This window comes from Lepus europaeus, chromosome 18 (genome assembly GCF_033115175.1).
Source record: "Lepus europaeus isolate LE1 chromosome 18, mLepTim1.pri, whole genome shotgun sequence".
Classification (NCBI taxonomy): domain Eukaryota; kingdom Metazoa; phylum Chordata; class Mammalia; order Lagomorpha; family Leporidae; genus Lepus; species Lepus europaeus.
The window spans coordinates 54,818,273-54,835,236 of NC_084844.1; the positions used below are offsets into that span (position 1 = coordinate 54,818,273).

General features: G+C 48.6%; 1 protein-coding gene across 3 annotated transcripts in view; it reads left to right on the forward strand.

Moving 5' to 3' along the window:
• Positions 1-16,964, forward strand: part of SHISA6 (shisa family member 6) — a 325,702-nt gene that overhangs the window by 21,097 nt on the left and 287,641 nt on the right. For all 3 annotated transcript variants that reach the window (XM_062175261.1, XM_062175262.1, XM_062175263.1), the window contains exon 2: positions 3,130-3,290. In XM_062175261.1, the coding sequence (XP_062031245.1) occupies positions 3,130-3,290 (161 nt within the window). The remainder of the gene's footprint in view (positions 1-3,129; positions 3,291-16,964) is intronic.

Below are 16,964 nucleotides of genomic sequence, written 5' to 3' on the forward strand. Positions count from 1 at the left end.
AGAGGCAGGGTGAGAGAGAGGTCTTCCATCGATGGTTCACTCCCCAGATGGCCGCAACGGCCAGAGTTGTGCCGATCCGAAGCCAGGAGCCAGGAGCTTCCTCCAGGTCTCCCATGCGGGTACAGGGGCCCAGTGATGTGGGCCATCTTCTACTGCTTTCCCAGGCCATAGCAGAGAGCTGGATCAGAAGTGGAGCAGCCGGGACTAGAACCGGTGCCCATATGGGATGCTGGCATTTCAGGCCTGCTGTGCCCCAGGTATTGAATATTTTAAAGTTGAACTGTTTTTTCTCTCTCGTTGAACAGCAGGATTTTTTTATATGCTCTGGGTACAAGCTTCTTATCAGATGTGCGATTTGTGACTATTCTCTGCCATTCTCTGAGTTGTCCTTGACTTCCTTGGTGGCATCCTTTGAGACACAATGTTTTTAATTTGTCTGCATTTTTTCTTTTGTTCCTTGTACTTTCATGTCATCTTTAAGACACTGTTGTGAAGTATGAGGTCACGAAGATTTGCTTTTGTATTTTCTTCTGTGAGTTTTACAGGTTGTGGACTAATATTTGGGCGTTGGATCCATTTTGAGTTAACTTTTGCTCATGATGTGAGGTAAGGGTCTGAACTTTGTTCTTGAGCATGAAGATAACCAGTGGTCCCGGGGCCATCTATTGAAAAAGCTGTTCTTTCCCCATGGAATGATCTTGCCACCATTATTCCAAATCGATTAACTATTGATATATGAGTTTTGTCTGGACTGCTGATTCTACTCCATCCGTCCAAGTGTCTGTTTTAACTTAGAACCCACTCTTTGTTTTATCACAGAAAGGTGGTAGGAGAGTGTCTTTGATCATCAGAAGGGAGAAGGAGTCAAGGTAACCTGGGTGAATATGGGGTTAAAAATGCACAAAAGGGGCCAGCGCTGTGGCACAGCTGGTAAAGCCTTTGCCTACAGCGCCGGCATCCCATATGGGCGCCGGTTCGAGACCCGGCTGCTCCTCTTCCGATCCAGCTCTCTGCTATAGCCTGGGAAAGCAGTAGAAGATGGGCCAAGTCCTTGGGCCCCTGCACCCACGTGGGAGACCGAGAAGAAGCTCCAAGCTCTTGGCTTTGGATCAGCGCAGCATTGCGGCCAATTGGGGAGTGAACCAGCGGATGGAAGACCTCTCTCTCTGCCTTTCCTTTTCTCTGTGTAACTCTGACTTTCAAATAAATAAATAGGTATTTTTAAAAAATGCACAAAGTAATCAGATTTTAGAATTAGGAGGAATCTCTAAATTCATGTTAGTTTAAGATTTTTTTTTTTTTTGTGGATGGGGGAAAAGATTAAGTTTCTTTTTAAAATGTTTTTTGTTTATTTGGGAGCAGGGAGAGAGATAAAGAGAAAAGAGAGAGACAGCACGGTCGCATCGCCATCAGCTGATTCACTCTCTAGATCCCAGTGGGTGGCAGGGATCCTATCACTTGAGCCATTCCTGGCTCTCTCCCACTGCCTGCATTAGCGGGAAGTTGGAGCTGGGATTCAAACCCAGGCCTGCTCTTGGGGACCACTAGGCTAAACACCCACTCTTAAAAAGATTAAACTTCAATTTCAGGGATTAAGAGCTATCCCACAGATCCACAGCTGATCAGTGGATTTGGTCCCAAATCTCTCGGCTTTGAGGCCAATCCCAATCTCTTACTCCCAGCCCTGAATGTCAGATCTTTGTACCCGGACCCCGGGCATGCCCAGATTTCCTTTTCCGGACCAATAAGACTCTACATCCTTCTTCCTCTATAACTACTTGTTAGGGAGGCAAACGGGGGTGGTGGCCTGTGTCTGCGCCTCCTTTGACAGCTTGAGAGAAATGCAAAGTGGCAAAGGGGAAAGCGTTCAGAAAATCTGAAATTGCTGTATAAATTCCACTAAATGATAAGATTGCCAAGTTTGCTGCTCTTCTACGAAGCTTCAGCATGTCACAGGCGGCTTAATGGCAGGGGGCAATTCACTGTCAGACGCATCTGTACAGCACTGGGGTTGTCCGTGTCCAAGGAGGCAGAGTGCTGGAGCTGGACTCCCATGCAAAGGATGCCGTGGGGTGGGCTGGGCCTGACGGACCCCCAGCTGGGCAGGGCTGGCTGGGAGGGGCCTGGGGGGCCTGCTGCTTGTCTGCCCCACCCCCCTCAGAGGCACCCTTCCGCACCCCATGTGTACAGACAGTACCCTGGTGTGTTCTCTGGTGGTTTGTCCACAGTCTTCTCTGACCCTCAGTCCGTCGCCAGTGGGTGTCCCACAGGTCACAGTCACAGAGGGGGCCCCGTGGGAAACCAGATGGCAGAGCGATCCCCTGAAATCATGCAGCCCTCATGGCAGGAATTGGGCCCTGCTTCCCATCCGCCTGTGCAGTCACTGATGCAGACCGAGTCTTCCATGAGTGCGTGTCTGGCTGTCAGGGCTGGACGTGGAGGAAGTGCAAGCTGCCTTCCCCGGGGTCAGGTGGGTCTCTTCAGCTGCGGCAGGCTCCCCCAGGGTCCCTCTTTCTCCATGCCTGTTTTCCTCTCTGAGTTTGCAGATGCAAACTGTAAACTCCATCACCTGCGCTGTCTGCGCCTTCCTTGTACCTGGATATTCATCTTTTTATCCGTACATCCTGTCTTTTCAGCTAAATCACACCATTCTCTGACAGCAGGAGCCATGTCTTGTACTTATTTGGGTCACCAGGGTCTAGTGCTGGCTCCTCGGTGTGTGTTTTTGGATGGGGAGGTTGGTCCCCCAGACATTAGTAACTCGTCTCTGAATTTGAGGTTGGTTACACCATTCTTTCACCATGGTGGTGTTCCACTGGCCAGCTGCTACCAAGGTGAGTATTTGGGGCCCAGTATTTTGAAAGGGCTTAGAGGTCATGGATGTGAAATGCATAAAAGAAAGATACTCTATAGTCACAGCCTTTTAGCGTCTATGCCCCCAGGCATGGCAACCTCCCCCTTGCATCCCCAGTGCAACCAGCACCAGGTGAACCTGTTACAGTTGAGAACTGAAGGTTGCGTCTCTGCTCCTTCCCATAGCCCTGGAAATCAAAGGGTCTGTGGAAGCCAGCCAGCTCCCTTTGTGGCTGTGCTCGACCAGTCTCATTGTGTGATCTTCTCCTTGTTTAGGGCTCTGGCTGACATCTTGAGACAACAGGGACCAATCCCCATAGCACACTGTGAAAGAGAAGCTATCTCGGCTATCGATACCTCTCCCAAAGAGAACACACCGGTGAGATCCTCCTCCAAAAACCTCTACACCCCCGTGCGTACCGCCAAGCCGACTCCAGGTAAGTGTGAGCCGAGCTCCTGGAACCTTCGCGGAGGCTGCGAGAGGTGTTGGCCGTGTTTCTGCTCCTGGAGGCCCGGTGGTGGAGCGCTGTGCCGTGAAGAGAGTCCTTGATGGATGGGTAGGCTTGTGAAGGAGTCTGGGGGGTGTCTCCCTGGAGAGCACTCAGAATGGGAGAGACTGTTGCCGGTGGGTGTCCGGGCTGGATGAAGGCTGATGATTGTGGGCATCTCTGATTTTGTGAATGGCTGGCATGGTTCTCTCACTGGAAGGGGGCGCCGTGGTGGAGTATGGTCACCTGTTGGTCCGTGTCGTCAGAAGGTTTGGGGTGCCCAGGATGGCAAATACGTGGCAAGAAGCTGCTGCACCCAGATGTAGAGCCTGTTCGACTATTGGAACCTCAAAGGGTCTTTCCTGTGGGCAGGAGTATGTCTGTGTTCAGGGTGACCCTGTCCTGTGCTGTGCATATCCCCTGGATATAGGATGAGTCGCTGTATAATAACTCTATTCAGTCGTTCCTTGCTCTCTATGGGGAGTTGGTTCCAGGACCCCTGCGGGTATAAAATTCAAGGATGCTAGAGAGTCTTATATCAAGTGGCATAGTATTTGCATATAACCTACATAATCTTCCTGTATATTTTAAATCATCTCTACTTATAAATACCCACAAATCTTCTTATAGTGCCTAATACAATGTAAATGCCATGTAAACTGTTGTTATACTGGGTTGTTTAGAGAGTAATGACAAGAAAGAAAGGTCTGTGGGTGTTTCGTGCTGACACAGTGTTTTCTAGGTTGTTTCTGATCGGTGTTTGGTTGAATCTCATTGGAGTGAATACCACGGCTGGGGTAATCTCATGGCTCAATGTGGAATCGGATGTGGAAGGCTAACCATACCTGATACTTTTCAGCTCGATTTTCACCATGAGAACACTGGGCAGGGAGGGTCCCCCCCCCCCCCCCGTCTTATAGATCAATAAATGAAGCTCAAGGGAACTTAGTAACTTGAGCAAGGTCACTGAAGTATTAATAATAATAAAAGATCAGTAATAGCAGTAATGTAACCTTGTTATTTGTTGGGATTGTCCAAGTTTCATGTCAAGCATTTTATCCATATTTTCTTATTTTTTTTCATAGCAATCTTTTTTTAACATTTATTTAATGAACATACATTTCCAAAGTACAGCATATGGATTACAATGGCTTCCCCCCCCCATAACTTCCCTCCCACCCACAACCCTCCCCTTTCCTGCTCCCTCTCCCCTTCCATTCACATCAAGATTCATTTTCAATTCTCTTTATATACAGAAGATCAGTTTAGTATATATAGAGTAAAGATTTCAACAGTTTGCACCCACATAGAGACACAAAGTGAAAAATACTGTTTGAGTACTAGTTATAGCATTAAATCACAATGTACAGTACATTAAGGACAGAGATCTTACATGAGGAGTAAGTGCACAGTGACTCCTGTTGTTGACTTAACAAATTGACACTCTTGTTTATGGCATCAGTAATCACCCTAGGCTCTTGACATGAGATGCCAAGGCTATGGAAGCCTTTTGAGTTCACCGACTCTGATCATATTTAGACAAGGTCATAGTCAAAGTGGAAGTTCTCGCCTCCCTTCAGAGAAAGGTACCTCCTTCTTTGATGACCCGTTCCTTCCACTGGGATCTCATGTGCGGAGATCCTTCATTTGGGTCATTTTTTTTTTTTTTTGACAGAGTGTCCTGGCTTTTTTTCATAGCAATCTTAAAGTACTTACATTTATCCCCATTTTATATGAGAGATGGAAAGATTCATTGTCTTTTCTAAGATCATATAGTTATTAAGAAATAAAACCAGGATTCAAACCAAGGCAAATAGTTAACATTAGAAAACTGTAATATCCTAATCCAATTGTGGAAGTGAATACTAGTACCTACGCAGACGATATCCTTGCAAGTACAACTTGGGAAGTCTTATCTCATTGTGAACATTCCCAGACATTGTTTTTACTTTGATGGCTTGCATCCAAAGTCTTCACCTCCATCGCTACAGTTTTTTTTTTTTCATTTATTAAACTTTTATTTAATGAATATAAATTTCCAAAGTACAGCTTATGGGTTACAATGGCTTCCCCCCTCCCATAACTTCCCTCCCGCCCGCAACCCTCCCCTTTCCCGCTCCCTCTCCCCTTCCATTCACATCAAGATTCATTTTCAATTCTCTTTATATACAGAAGATCAGTTTAGTATATATTAGGTAAAGATTTCAACAGTTTGCCCCATATAGCAACACAAGGTGAAAAAACTACCGTTGGAGTACTAGTTATAGCATTAAATAACAGTGTACAGCACACTAAAGACAGAGATCCTACATAATATTTTTTTAAAATTAATTAATTTTCTATGCCATTTCCAATTTAACACCAGGTTGTTTTTTTTCATTTCCAATTCTCTTTATATACAGAAGATGGATTCAGTATATAATTAGTGAAGACCTCATCAGTTTGTACCCACACAGAAACACAAAGTATAAAAATACTGTTTCAGTACTAGTTATAGCATCACTTCACATTAGACAACACATTAAGGACAGATCCCACATGGGGTGTAAGTACACAGTGACTCCTGTTGCTGACTTAACAATTTGACACTCCTGTTCATGGCGTCAGTAATCTCCCTAGGCTCTAGTCATGAGTTGTCAGGGCTATGGAAGCCTTTAGAGTTCGCTGACTTTGATCTTATTCCGATAGGGTCATAGTCAAAGTGGAAGTTCTCTCCTCCCTTCGGAGAAGGGAGCCTTCTTTGATGGCCCCGTTCTTTCCACTGGGATCTCACTCACAGAGATCTTTCATTTAGGTCTTTTTTTTTTCCCATGGTATCTTGGCTTTCCATGCCTACAATACTCTCATGGGCTCTTCAGCCAGATCCGAATGCCTTAAGGGCTGATTCTGAGGCCAGAGTGTTGTTTAGGACGTCTGCCATTCTATGAGTCTGCTGTGTACAGGTTTTGCTATGAGCCCTGTGATTTGCACTAAACCTGCAATAAGTGTACATACCCAGTAGGGGGCAGTGGTGTGTTCCAGATCCCAAACCACAGCATGGGCGCTGCTGAGAGCAGTTTTCTTGAATTTATTAAGTCATACTTGCCTTTAAAATACTGGGCTCAAATCTTAAGAATGTGATAAAAGCTAAGGACATTCTGTCCTGAAATTATAGGTGTACAAATCAACACACCTATTGACTCAACAGTTTTTGTAGAATTAAAGGGGACTCCTAGATCCCTCCCAGGTTAGCGATCCCTGAATTAAAGGTAAAGATGGTGACTCACCTTTGCAAAAATTGTAAGATACATTTTCAGCCTCTGTATTTTAGACCCATAGACTAGAAGCAACCTTGGCAAAAACATCTGGAACCATGCTCATTTACCTGGGAGTGGGGGAGGAGTCGCAAGGTGGGGGAGGGGGAGGACAGGGTTCTTAAAAACACAGTGCCTTGGAATTCTTAAGGATGGGGCTGGCGTCCGTCCGTATTTTATGGATTCTTCTCCAGGTGATTCTGACATACAGCCAAAGTGAAGGATCACCGGTCCAAGCATCACTGGTCTTGAGGGAGTGAAGACGCTGGATGCCACCGGTTCTCACATGACACATGGCAGTTACCTGAGCATCTTAAAGATTAAGGATGACTGGGCCCGTAGTACCTCCGGGGACGGGGGTGGGGTGGGGTGGGGTTTCACCGACAGGTGCAGGAGGGTGGCCTGCGAATGGGGGGAGGGGACAGGGACAGGGCGTAAAGCTTCCCAGATGATTCTTTTTTTTTTTTTTTTTTTTTTTTTTTTTTTATTAAACTTTTATTTAATGAATATAGATTTCCAAAGTATAGCTTATGGGTTACAATGGCTTCCCCCCTCCCATAACTTCCCTCCCGCCCGCCACCCTCCCCTTTCCCCTTCCATTCATGTAAAGATTCATTTTCAATTCTCTTTGTATACAGAAGATCAGTTTAGTATATATTAGGTAAAGATTTCAACTTTTTGCCCAAATAGCAACATCTAGTGAAAAAACTACCATTGGATTACTAATTATAGCATTAAATAGCAATGTACAGCACATTAAAGACAGAGATCCTACAGAATTTTTTTTTTCAAATTAATTAATTTTCTATGCCATTTCCATTTTAACACCAGGTTATTTTTTTTTCATTTCCAATTCTCTTTATATACAGAAGATCACTTCAGTATTAATTAGCAAAGACCTCATCAGTCTGCGCCCACACAGAAACGCAAAGTATAAAAATACCGTTTCAGTACCAGTCGTAGCATCACTTGGCTTTAGACGACACATTAGGGACAGATCCCACATGGGGTGTAAGTACACAGTGACTCCTGTTGCTGACTTAACAATTTGACACTCCTGTTCATGGCGTCAGTAATCTCCCTAGGCTCTAGTCATGAGTTGCCAGGGCTATGGAAGCCTTTAGAGTTCGCTGACTTTGATCTTATTCCGATAGGGTCATAGTCAAAGTGGAGGTTCTCTCCTCCCTTCGGAGAAGGGTACCTCCTTCTTTGATGGCCCCGTTCTTTCCACTGGGATCTCACTCACAGAGATCATTCATTTAGGTCTTTTTTTTTTTTTTCCCATGATATCTTGGCTTTCCATGCCTGCTATACTCCCATGGGCTCTTCAGCCAGATCCGAATGCCCTGAGGGCTGATTCTGAGGCCAGAGTGTTGTTTAGGACATCTGCCATCCTATGAGTCTGCTGTGTATCCCACTTCCCATGTTGGATCTTTCTCTCCCTTTTTGATTCTATCAGTCAGTATCAGCAGATACTTGTCTTGTTTGTGTGATCTCTTTGAGTCTTAGACCTGTCAGAGCTATCAATTGTGAGCTGAAATTGGTCACCTGGACCAGTGCGATGGCATTGGTACATGCCATCTTGATGGAATTGTGTTGGAATCCCCTGGCACGTTTCTAACTCCATCATTTGCGGCCAGACCGATTGAGCATGTTCCAAATTGTTCATCTCCTCCCTCTCTTTTTCCACTCTTAGATTTAACAGGGATCACTTTTCAGTTAAAATTTAAACACCTAAGAATAATTGTGTGTTAATTACTGAGTTCAACCAATAGTACTAGAACAACAACAATAACAACAAATACTAAAATGGATAAAGTATTACATTGTACATCTAAAGTCAGGACAGGAGCTGATCAGTTCATTGTTGCTTATAGTGTCCGTTTCACTTAACAGGTTTCCCCTTTGGTGCTCAGTTGTCACCGATCAGGGAAAACAAATGATATTTTTCTCTTTGGGTCTGGCTTAATTCACTCAGCATGATGTTTTCCAGATTGCTCCATCTTGTTGCAAATGACTGGGTTTCGTTGTTTCTTACTGCTGTATAGTATTCTAACATGAGCCGAGTTTGAGAATCAGTGGGCTCTGGCTGTAGCATCAAGCCCCGTGGTCGCTCATCCTCAGGCTCAGTGGCTTTGTAATCTGACCTTGGTGTCATCACCGGCTTCCTGAAGATTTATCTTTTGAAGTCAGTCTTCCCAGAGCCTTGTTTGTAACCCTGGAACTTCAGGCCACTCTGACATCAAAAGCACCCCTGCTTGTTTATTCTCGCCTTTCTCTGCGTGACTTTTCTCTGTTTCACAAGGGGGTTGCTTCCCAGCCACTGCCCCCGGACGAGGTAGACCATCCTGAAACGCCCTTCCCTGCTCAGGAGCAGGTGCCATGTCTTCTGGCTTCCGCGTGCATCCTCTTTCTAGGGAGCTCCTAAGGAAAGCTTGTGGTTCTGTGATTCAGTTCTGATTCGAGAACGGACTCCCTGCGCTTTTCAAATTGGAACTCTCCACTCTGCTTTTCAGAGATGGCAATGCTTTCCTGGCCCAGAAACCGCTCTCCGTGGTGACACTCGAATTTAAAAGCAATTTCATACCAAGCCACGACTTCCACAGCTTATAATGGACACGACGTTTTCCCAAATTGCTGGTGTCTGTTGCCGCAAAATATCGCAATTGGAGCAGAAGTTTACACAGAACTTTGGCTAAGTGCTCAGAGTGGAAAGGGGCTGTGGTTTTGCCACTCATCCAATCAGCAAACCACCAATTGTAGAATAGTGGCACAAGCTTTCCGGGGGATGTTGGGGAAGACACCAAGAGGCGTCAGTGCTTTGCTGCTCTAAGTACAGACTGCGGACGAAGTGCATCGGCACCACCTGGGAGCTTGTGAGAGGCTGTGGAATCTCAGCTCTGTGGAACGAGGAACTGCGTTTTAGTGAAATGCCATGGCAGTGAAAATCTGAGAAGCCCTGGGAAAGCTGGGGACCTGGCGTCTATCTGTTCTCAGCTTGTCTTTTGGCACGGTCACTATATACGAGGGTTCTCCAAAAATGGAAAATGGAATTAAAACCTAGATTTATTTTGGTGCCAAAAATATTGAAATCCATGCATTTTTTTTTTTAAATTTTATTTTATGAGTCATATTTTCCACTAACTTTTTGAAGAACCTTCCTGGGTGGTCTCTGTCTTTCTAGGGTTTCTCATCGTTAACTGACACTCATAGCCCGTGCTGCCTAGGGTTGTTAACAAGAGTTCATGGGAGTAGAACAGTTACAATATCTCCTCATTATTAGCACGACCAGGTGATGGATGTAGAGGCAGAACTCAGGGACAATGAGTCCAGGGAACAGGAGCACCAAAGGCAGTGCTTTGCTGGCCTGGGGCCAGACGGAGTCCATGGGATGAAGGGCCCTGGACCCAGGTCTTCCTGTGCTTGGCTCCTGTCTGAGTCATATCCTTGGGCTTCCAGGTGGCTTGGGACTCAGTCAGGAGTTTGGACCTCAAAAGCCCGTGCTTGTTTGATTTGGGAAGTGACATGAGGGTGCTGCGGGAATGATAAAGACAGTGCTAATGCATGCAGGACACACAGCACTCCTGGGCATTTATTGGGCGCTTACTGTGTGCTGGGGACACTGCTAAGCACCCGTGTGTAACTGAGCATGGATTCTGTGCTATTTGTTTAGGGCCACATGGAAGCTCCTAATTGCACACGAGCAGAAAAGTCCTCTCGCCTTCTCTGAGAGCCTTATACCCTTACTCTTCCCGGAAGCTTTTTTCAAACTTGAAGGGGGCTTGGTAAAGGGGTGCTTGCTTTGGGTGTGGGCAACCAGTTAAGCCTACTTCCTGCTTTCTCAAAGATGGCTGCCTGTAGACCCTCGCTACTCAAACTGTGGTCCATGGACCTGCAGTAGTTCTATCCCATGGGAGCCGATTGGGAAGGCAGAATCTTGGTTTTTCCCCTAGACTTACTGGATCAGAAATCAGTCCCCAGGTGATTGGTAGAGCCCTCTGCCGGTCACTGTCATGGGAATTACCACTGCTTGATTCCTACCTCCAAAGATTTGACTTACTGGGTTTAGGGTAGGAGCTTGGCATTAATATTTTTAGTTAAGACTCCCCAGAGTGTTCTCATTTGAAATAGACTTTGAGAACAGCTGTTTGCCTAGTCAGAGATAGTATGCTGTGATAAGAAGTCCTTCCAAGGCAAGGTGGGGAGGGCCCCGGCTCAACTGGGCGAAGAAGGGGCCGGTATGCAGCTATGAAGGGCCATACCTAAACAGAAGCAGGCACAAGTCGAAATGTCACAATTGGTTAGAGGACATAGCAGAGGCTTTCAGCATGGCAGGTTCCCCAAGCTCAGGGGAGACTGTGGGCCTGGTCTTCCTAGGTGGAGAGGAGGGGAGACCTGTTAGGTGTGCTTGGCCTAGCCCACTCCTGCAGAGCCCATCTTGGGATAGTTAGGGGAGGGTGGGGTGCCCACCCCTAGCAGAAGCAATGAGACCATATCATGCATCAGGGTTCCACAGTTGTGATAGCCTCAACTTCCCAGTTTCAAGAGCAGCATCAGCTGGAGGCAATAAATATTTATTCCCCATCTACACACCACTGTGCGTTGTATAAATGAGTCATCAGTCATCCTGCCTGTTGTCAAAGCCGTGCTCTTGAATGGCAGGCCAAGGAAGCTCAGGGACGTGACCCTTTAAGCTTCACGGAGACCAAGAATGAAGGCTGCCCAGCTGACAGCTGAGAGGCCTGCCCCAGCGCTGCGTAGCCTGCTCCCCGGAGACCCCCGACCTCAGATCCGGTTACCTTCTGCCTCCCTCGATGGGTTCCAGGCACACTGGCCTCCTTTCCTGCCCCTTCTCTTGCAATTTGTATTCTTACCTCGATGTATTTTCCTCTGTCTGTTCCGGTGGCTCCCTGCTTTCCAGCACCAGATGTTTGCGCCGGGAAGTTGAATTCTCAAATGGCCCCGTTTCGGAGAGGCCTTTGCTGACTCCCCATCTGTCTCTCTCTCCTGCTTGATTTCCTCCAGAGCGCCTACACCTCCTAACATGTGAGGTTGGTTCATTGGCTCAGTGTCCCTGTCCCCATCAGAATGTAAGCTGTCTGCTGGCAAGGGTTGAGTCTTTATCCCTGTGGTGTCCTAGAGAGAAGAGCATTGTCTGGAAGATGCCAGGTGCTCAGTAGGCGTTTGTCCAGGGAGTGAATGAATGATGACAATCACAGTCCTTGAATGAATGAATGAATGAATGATGTCATAGTCCTAGACTTTACATGGAGGAGCTGAGGTATGGGTGTCGGTTAAGTAGCTGCAAGATGAGAATGCACCTGTTGAGGCTGAACATCTGTGCCGTGGCCCTCTCTCTAATACAGGTGTAGAGTGGTCACTGTGACAGGCCCATGGCAGGTTCGTGGCAGGTTCCCGGGGAATAACTGACCTGGGAGGCTGAAGTCTCCAGGGCCAGGCTCCTTGCCAAGCCCTGCAACCCCTCTCCTGCTGTCGGGGCTGGCTCCCAGCTCCACAGCTCAGCACAGCCAGAGGCTGAGAGCTTGGCTCCCCTGTCTGGCTCAGAGCCCCTCCCCCAGCTCGTGCTGCCCACTCTGCTCATCCAGCCTGGAAAAACTCATTAGGGAATGTGGGCATCCCAGAGGTAGGGCTGCCTGCGAAGCCAGAAGACCTGTGCTGTGCAGCTGAATCCTGGGAAACATCTGGTCAACCTCCACATCCCATAGGAAATGGGGCCTCTTTTTTTTTTTTTCCCCCAGTCATTTGCACTATTGTGTTCTGGAGGAGGCAAAGAGATGGCTTTATAACAGTGAGACAGTGAGATGAGATGGTCCAGCCTGCACTTGGCCTGTGAGGAAACTGAATCACACTGGGGTTACCCTGTGGAGGTGATGTAAACACCAATGTAGAACTGAGAGCATCATCGGACGTGAAAGATCGCTCAAGTCTGCACTGTGTGGTATGTTGTCCCCAGTCACCTGTGGCTGCCGAGTGCTAAGAGAATTTACTCACCTGTTTCTCTTCTTTATTAAAAATTTTTATTTTCAGGTCTTTATTTTTTGTTTGTTTTTTATATTTTTTTAATTTATTTACTGGAGAGGTAGAGGTATAGACAGTGAGAGGCAGAGGCGGGGGGGGGGGGGGTGTCTTCCATCCGTTGGTTCACTCCCCAAAGTCTACAATGGCCAGAGCTGGGCCAATCTGAAGCCAGGAGCCAGGAGCTTCCTCCAGATCTCCCATGTGGGTGCAGGGGCCCAAATACTTGGGTCACCTTCTACTGCTTTCCCAGGCCATAGCAGAGAGCTGGAATGGAAGAGGAGCAGCCGGACTCGAACCAGTGCCCATATGGTATGCCTGTGGCGCTGCAGGCAGAGCCCTTAGCCCACTAAGCCACAGCTCTGGCCCCAGGTCTTTATTTTTTTAATGTGACTACTAGAAAAAGTGGAACATCATTTATGGCTTACACTTGTAATTTGCATTTTGTTGCCTGGAGTGAGCTGATTCAGATGGTAATGGCATTGAGGGTCCACTTGCATTCAAGTTTCAGTCATGAACAGAACTAAGCTTCTGTCTTCAGTGTGTTGGAGGAAGTGCAAAAGAAGTGGGTCACTAACTTCGTGCTTGGGAAGACAGGCAGGTAGGTGATGTGTTAGGGGAGCAATGGGCAAGGAAAGTGGCCTTGGATAGTGCCGTCTCAAGAAGTGCATTAAGCTGGTACCTGACTGATGTGGGCAGGTCTGGAGGAAGAACGTACCAGGCAGAGAGAGGGAAGAGCCAGTGCTCTGGGGCAGAAGCAAATCTTGCAGTGTGCAAGGAACAAAACTCCAGCATACTTCCATGGTGGGTGAAGGAGCAGGCTGTGTATGATACAGAGAGAAAGATGCAGGCCAGCTATGCATGGTCATAGGGGTCACAGAGTGGAGTGTGGATTTTATGTAAGTGTGATCACCTGATTTCTGATCTCGTAAGATTGCTCTGATCGACAGGCAGTAGACGGGACTCTGTGAGAGCATTTTTCTTTTCCTTCCTTTCTTTCTTTTTCTTTTTTTTAAAGACATATTAATTTGAAAGAGTTACAGAGAGAAGCCCTCCATCCACTGGTTCATTTCCCAGATGGCTGCACCAACCGGCTGGAGCCAGGAGCTTCTTCTGAGTCTCCCACGTCGGGGCAGGGTCCCAAACACTTGGGCCATCCTCTGCTGCTTTCCCAAGTGCATTAGCAGGGAGCTGGATCAGAAGTGGAGAAGCTGGGACTAGAACCAGCTAGAAGGCCAGCATCACAGGCAGCGGCTTAACCTGCTATGCCACAACACCGGCCCCAAGGGCACTTTTCTTTTCTTTTCTTTTCTTTCTTTCTTTTTTTTTTGGACAGGCAGAGTGGACAGTGAGAGAGGGAGACAGAGAGAAAGGTCTTCCTTTTGCCATTGGTTCACCCCTCAATGGCCGCTGCGGCTGGCACACCGCGCTGATCCGAAGCCAGGAGCCAGGTGCTTCTCCTGGTCTCCCATGTGGGTGCAGGGCCCAAGAACCTGGGCCATCCTCCACTGCCTTCCCGGGCCACAGCAGAGAGCTGGCCTGGAAGAGGAGCAACCAGGACAGAATCCAGCGCCCCGACCGGGACTAGAACCTGGTGTGCCGGCGCTGCAGGCGGAGGATTAGCCTAGTGAGCCGTGGCGCTGGCTGCAAGGGCACTTTTCTAACAGCAGTGAAAGAACTTTCCTGAGAGACCCTTCTCGGACTTCCTCCTCTCCAGGAAGGTACCCGCTATACAGGGGGTAGGGCGCTGTGGAAACAGGTTTTAGACTTGGACAAACCAATGCTTGAGTTCCACCTTCACTGGGGTAGCCTGGCCCTTCTGCCAGGGCTCTTCCACAGGGGTGGGCAAATGTGTTCTGAAAAGGGTTGGATCATAAGTGCTTTAAGCCTCTGCCGCCTACCACGTCTCTGTGGCAACCTCCCAGTTAGTTGTCGGAGGCCAGAGGCAACCGTGGAGGATGAATGGGCATGGCTGTGTGCCTGTCTGTAAGACCTGTGATATTTCTGTCCCTGTGGAATGTGGCTAGGAAGCTTTCCTCCCCAGGCACCTGCAGAAGGATCCAAGGCCCTGGAGTTGCTGTGCCAGTGTCAGACCCTGTCTCCCCCCGCCTCCCCCGCCCCCCCGACACTCTGGCTAGCCAGTTGCTTCCTCCTGGTTCTATAGCTCAGTTGAATGGAGCCTCTGGGAACCGATGAATGAATCCATCACTTGGGTGAAGACATAGAAACCTACAAGTGACACATCACCAAGAGGGACAGCCAGCACCGCTCCCTGCATGACAGACCCAGAGTCAAGCTATCTTGGATGGGTGTGGACACACCAAGGTGACATTGAACAAAGCTCCTTTTCCTGCTCAGGGCTCATCTCTCCTCTTGTGCCTTTCTGTCCACAGAGCCCTTGCCCCTCTGATTGACACCCCTTCCACTCCTGCATCATTCTCTTCTAGCTCTGGGCCTTTGGCGTGCCAGTGTGCTCACACCCAGCCTTCCATGGGAAGTTGAGTCCACCCTCCCTCTCGCACCCTTCCCACTGCTTCTCTCCCTGACAGCTAAGTGTGGCAAGTCAGTCATGTGCACCTGCTACCTCTTCATCCTCGCCTCCCCCCCATCAGTCTTCAGCCTCTCCACACAGGGGTTCCAGGCACCGGTCCATGCTTGGCCCTGCAGCTGGGATCCTACTACTCCCCAGTGGGAGACAAGACTCCAGCCACCTGAGTACATTTGGTTCCTTATGCAGATGCACTCTGGCTTCTCAGGCTGCCCAGCTGTGCCCTGCGCTCCTCTGTGTCTGCAGTGCCCTCTTGTTGGCCACTTTTCCTTAGCCTTTCCCAATCCTGGGGCCTTGACCGTGCTCCTTAAACTTCCTGTGCCTGTTTCCTGGTTTGTAAACCAGGGATGGTAATAGTATCACCCCTGTGTGTTACTGTGAAGCATCACGGGGTCAGTGGCCTCTGTGCTATCTGTTATCAGCTCAGCCCTCCAGCCCCTCGCCTTGGGGGCCTGGCACACAGGAGCTGCCCAGTAAATGGTTGTGAACAGTAGAATGAAAATCTGTATTTAAGGATGGATGTTTGGCCTGGCGGTTAAGACACCTGCATCCCATGTTGGAGAATCTGGGTTTGAGTCCTCCTCTATACCCAATTCTAGCTTGCTCTCAGTGTGTACTCTGGGAAGCAGTGGGGATGACTTGGGCGGTTGGGTTCCTGCTATTCCCATGGGAGACCTGGATTGAGTTCCTGGCTCCTGACTTTGGTCTGGCCCAACCTCAGCCAGTGTGGGCATTTGGGGAGCAAAGGAGTGGCTGGAAGTGCTCTCTCCCCCCCCCCCCCCCCAAAAAAAACAACAATCCTTATTTGCGTCAGAAGACCCAGTAACCCAGCAGGGGAATAGCAGGTTACCCTAGAGAGAGTCATGAGGCTTTTTGTTGACTCTGCCCAGTGTGAGCAAACAGGAAGTTGATAACTTGGAAACAGCCATGTCCCCAGAGTGCATGGGAAGGACTTCAGCTCCAGATCCAGGGAGGTGACGTGCCTGCTCTTGTGTGGCTGTGTGTGGCAGCTGACTTCCTGTGTAGACACAGAGGGCAGTGTAGACACTCATGCCCCTTGTCTGCCGGGAAGGGTGACAGCTCCAGGGAAGGGAGCATGAGCCCCTTGGTCTTTGAGTAACTCTAACAACAGTACATCCCTAGTGCTTTCTGTGTGGTGGTTCATTTATATCCTGTAATGATCCTAGGGGCAAACACTGTTACCATGTGAGGAAAATGAGGCCCAGGGGCCACGTGCCACTTGTCCAAGAGCTCAAGGCCAGGAAAGGATCTGAGTTGTGAACATGGACCCCGGAGCTCAGACCTTGAAGCAAACTAATCACAGGTGCAACCAGGGCATCAGGTGCCCCCTGTAGCTACCTGACTCCTGTCCTGGGTGGGGGACTCTGCACTTGTTCTGGTTTCCCTCTTGCACGGACCTGGGGCTGCTGGGAAGATGCCAGGGCAGGCTGCTGTTTGCTCAGCCTTAGGGTGGGTGTTCTCATGATGGGAGCCCCTCAGCTGATAGAAAGACCACCTTGCCCTGCAGTGAGTGACTCACGCCATGATGATCCAGTGTTGGTGGTTGGGTGACGTGGGTCCTTCTTCTCAGAGCATAGCAGGAACAGTAGCTGACATTGGTTGAGGGCTGACTGTGCACTCGGAGGCTTTCTTGTGATGGTTCCCAGAGGCTACTGTCACCATCTCAGGCGACAGTAAGTAATGGGGCATGGTCCTGGGCTATCTCCTCTACAGGTGCACAGGTGT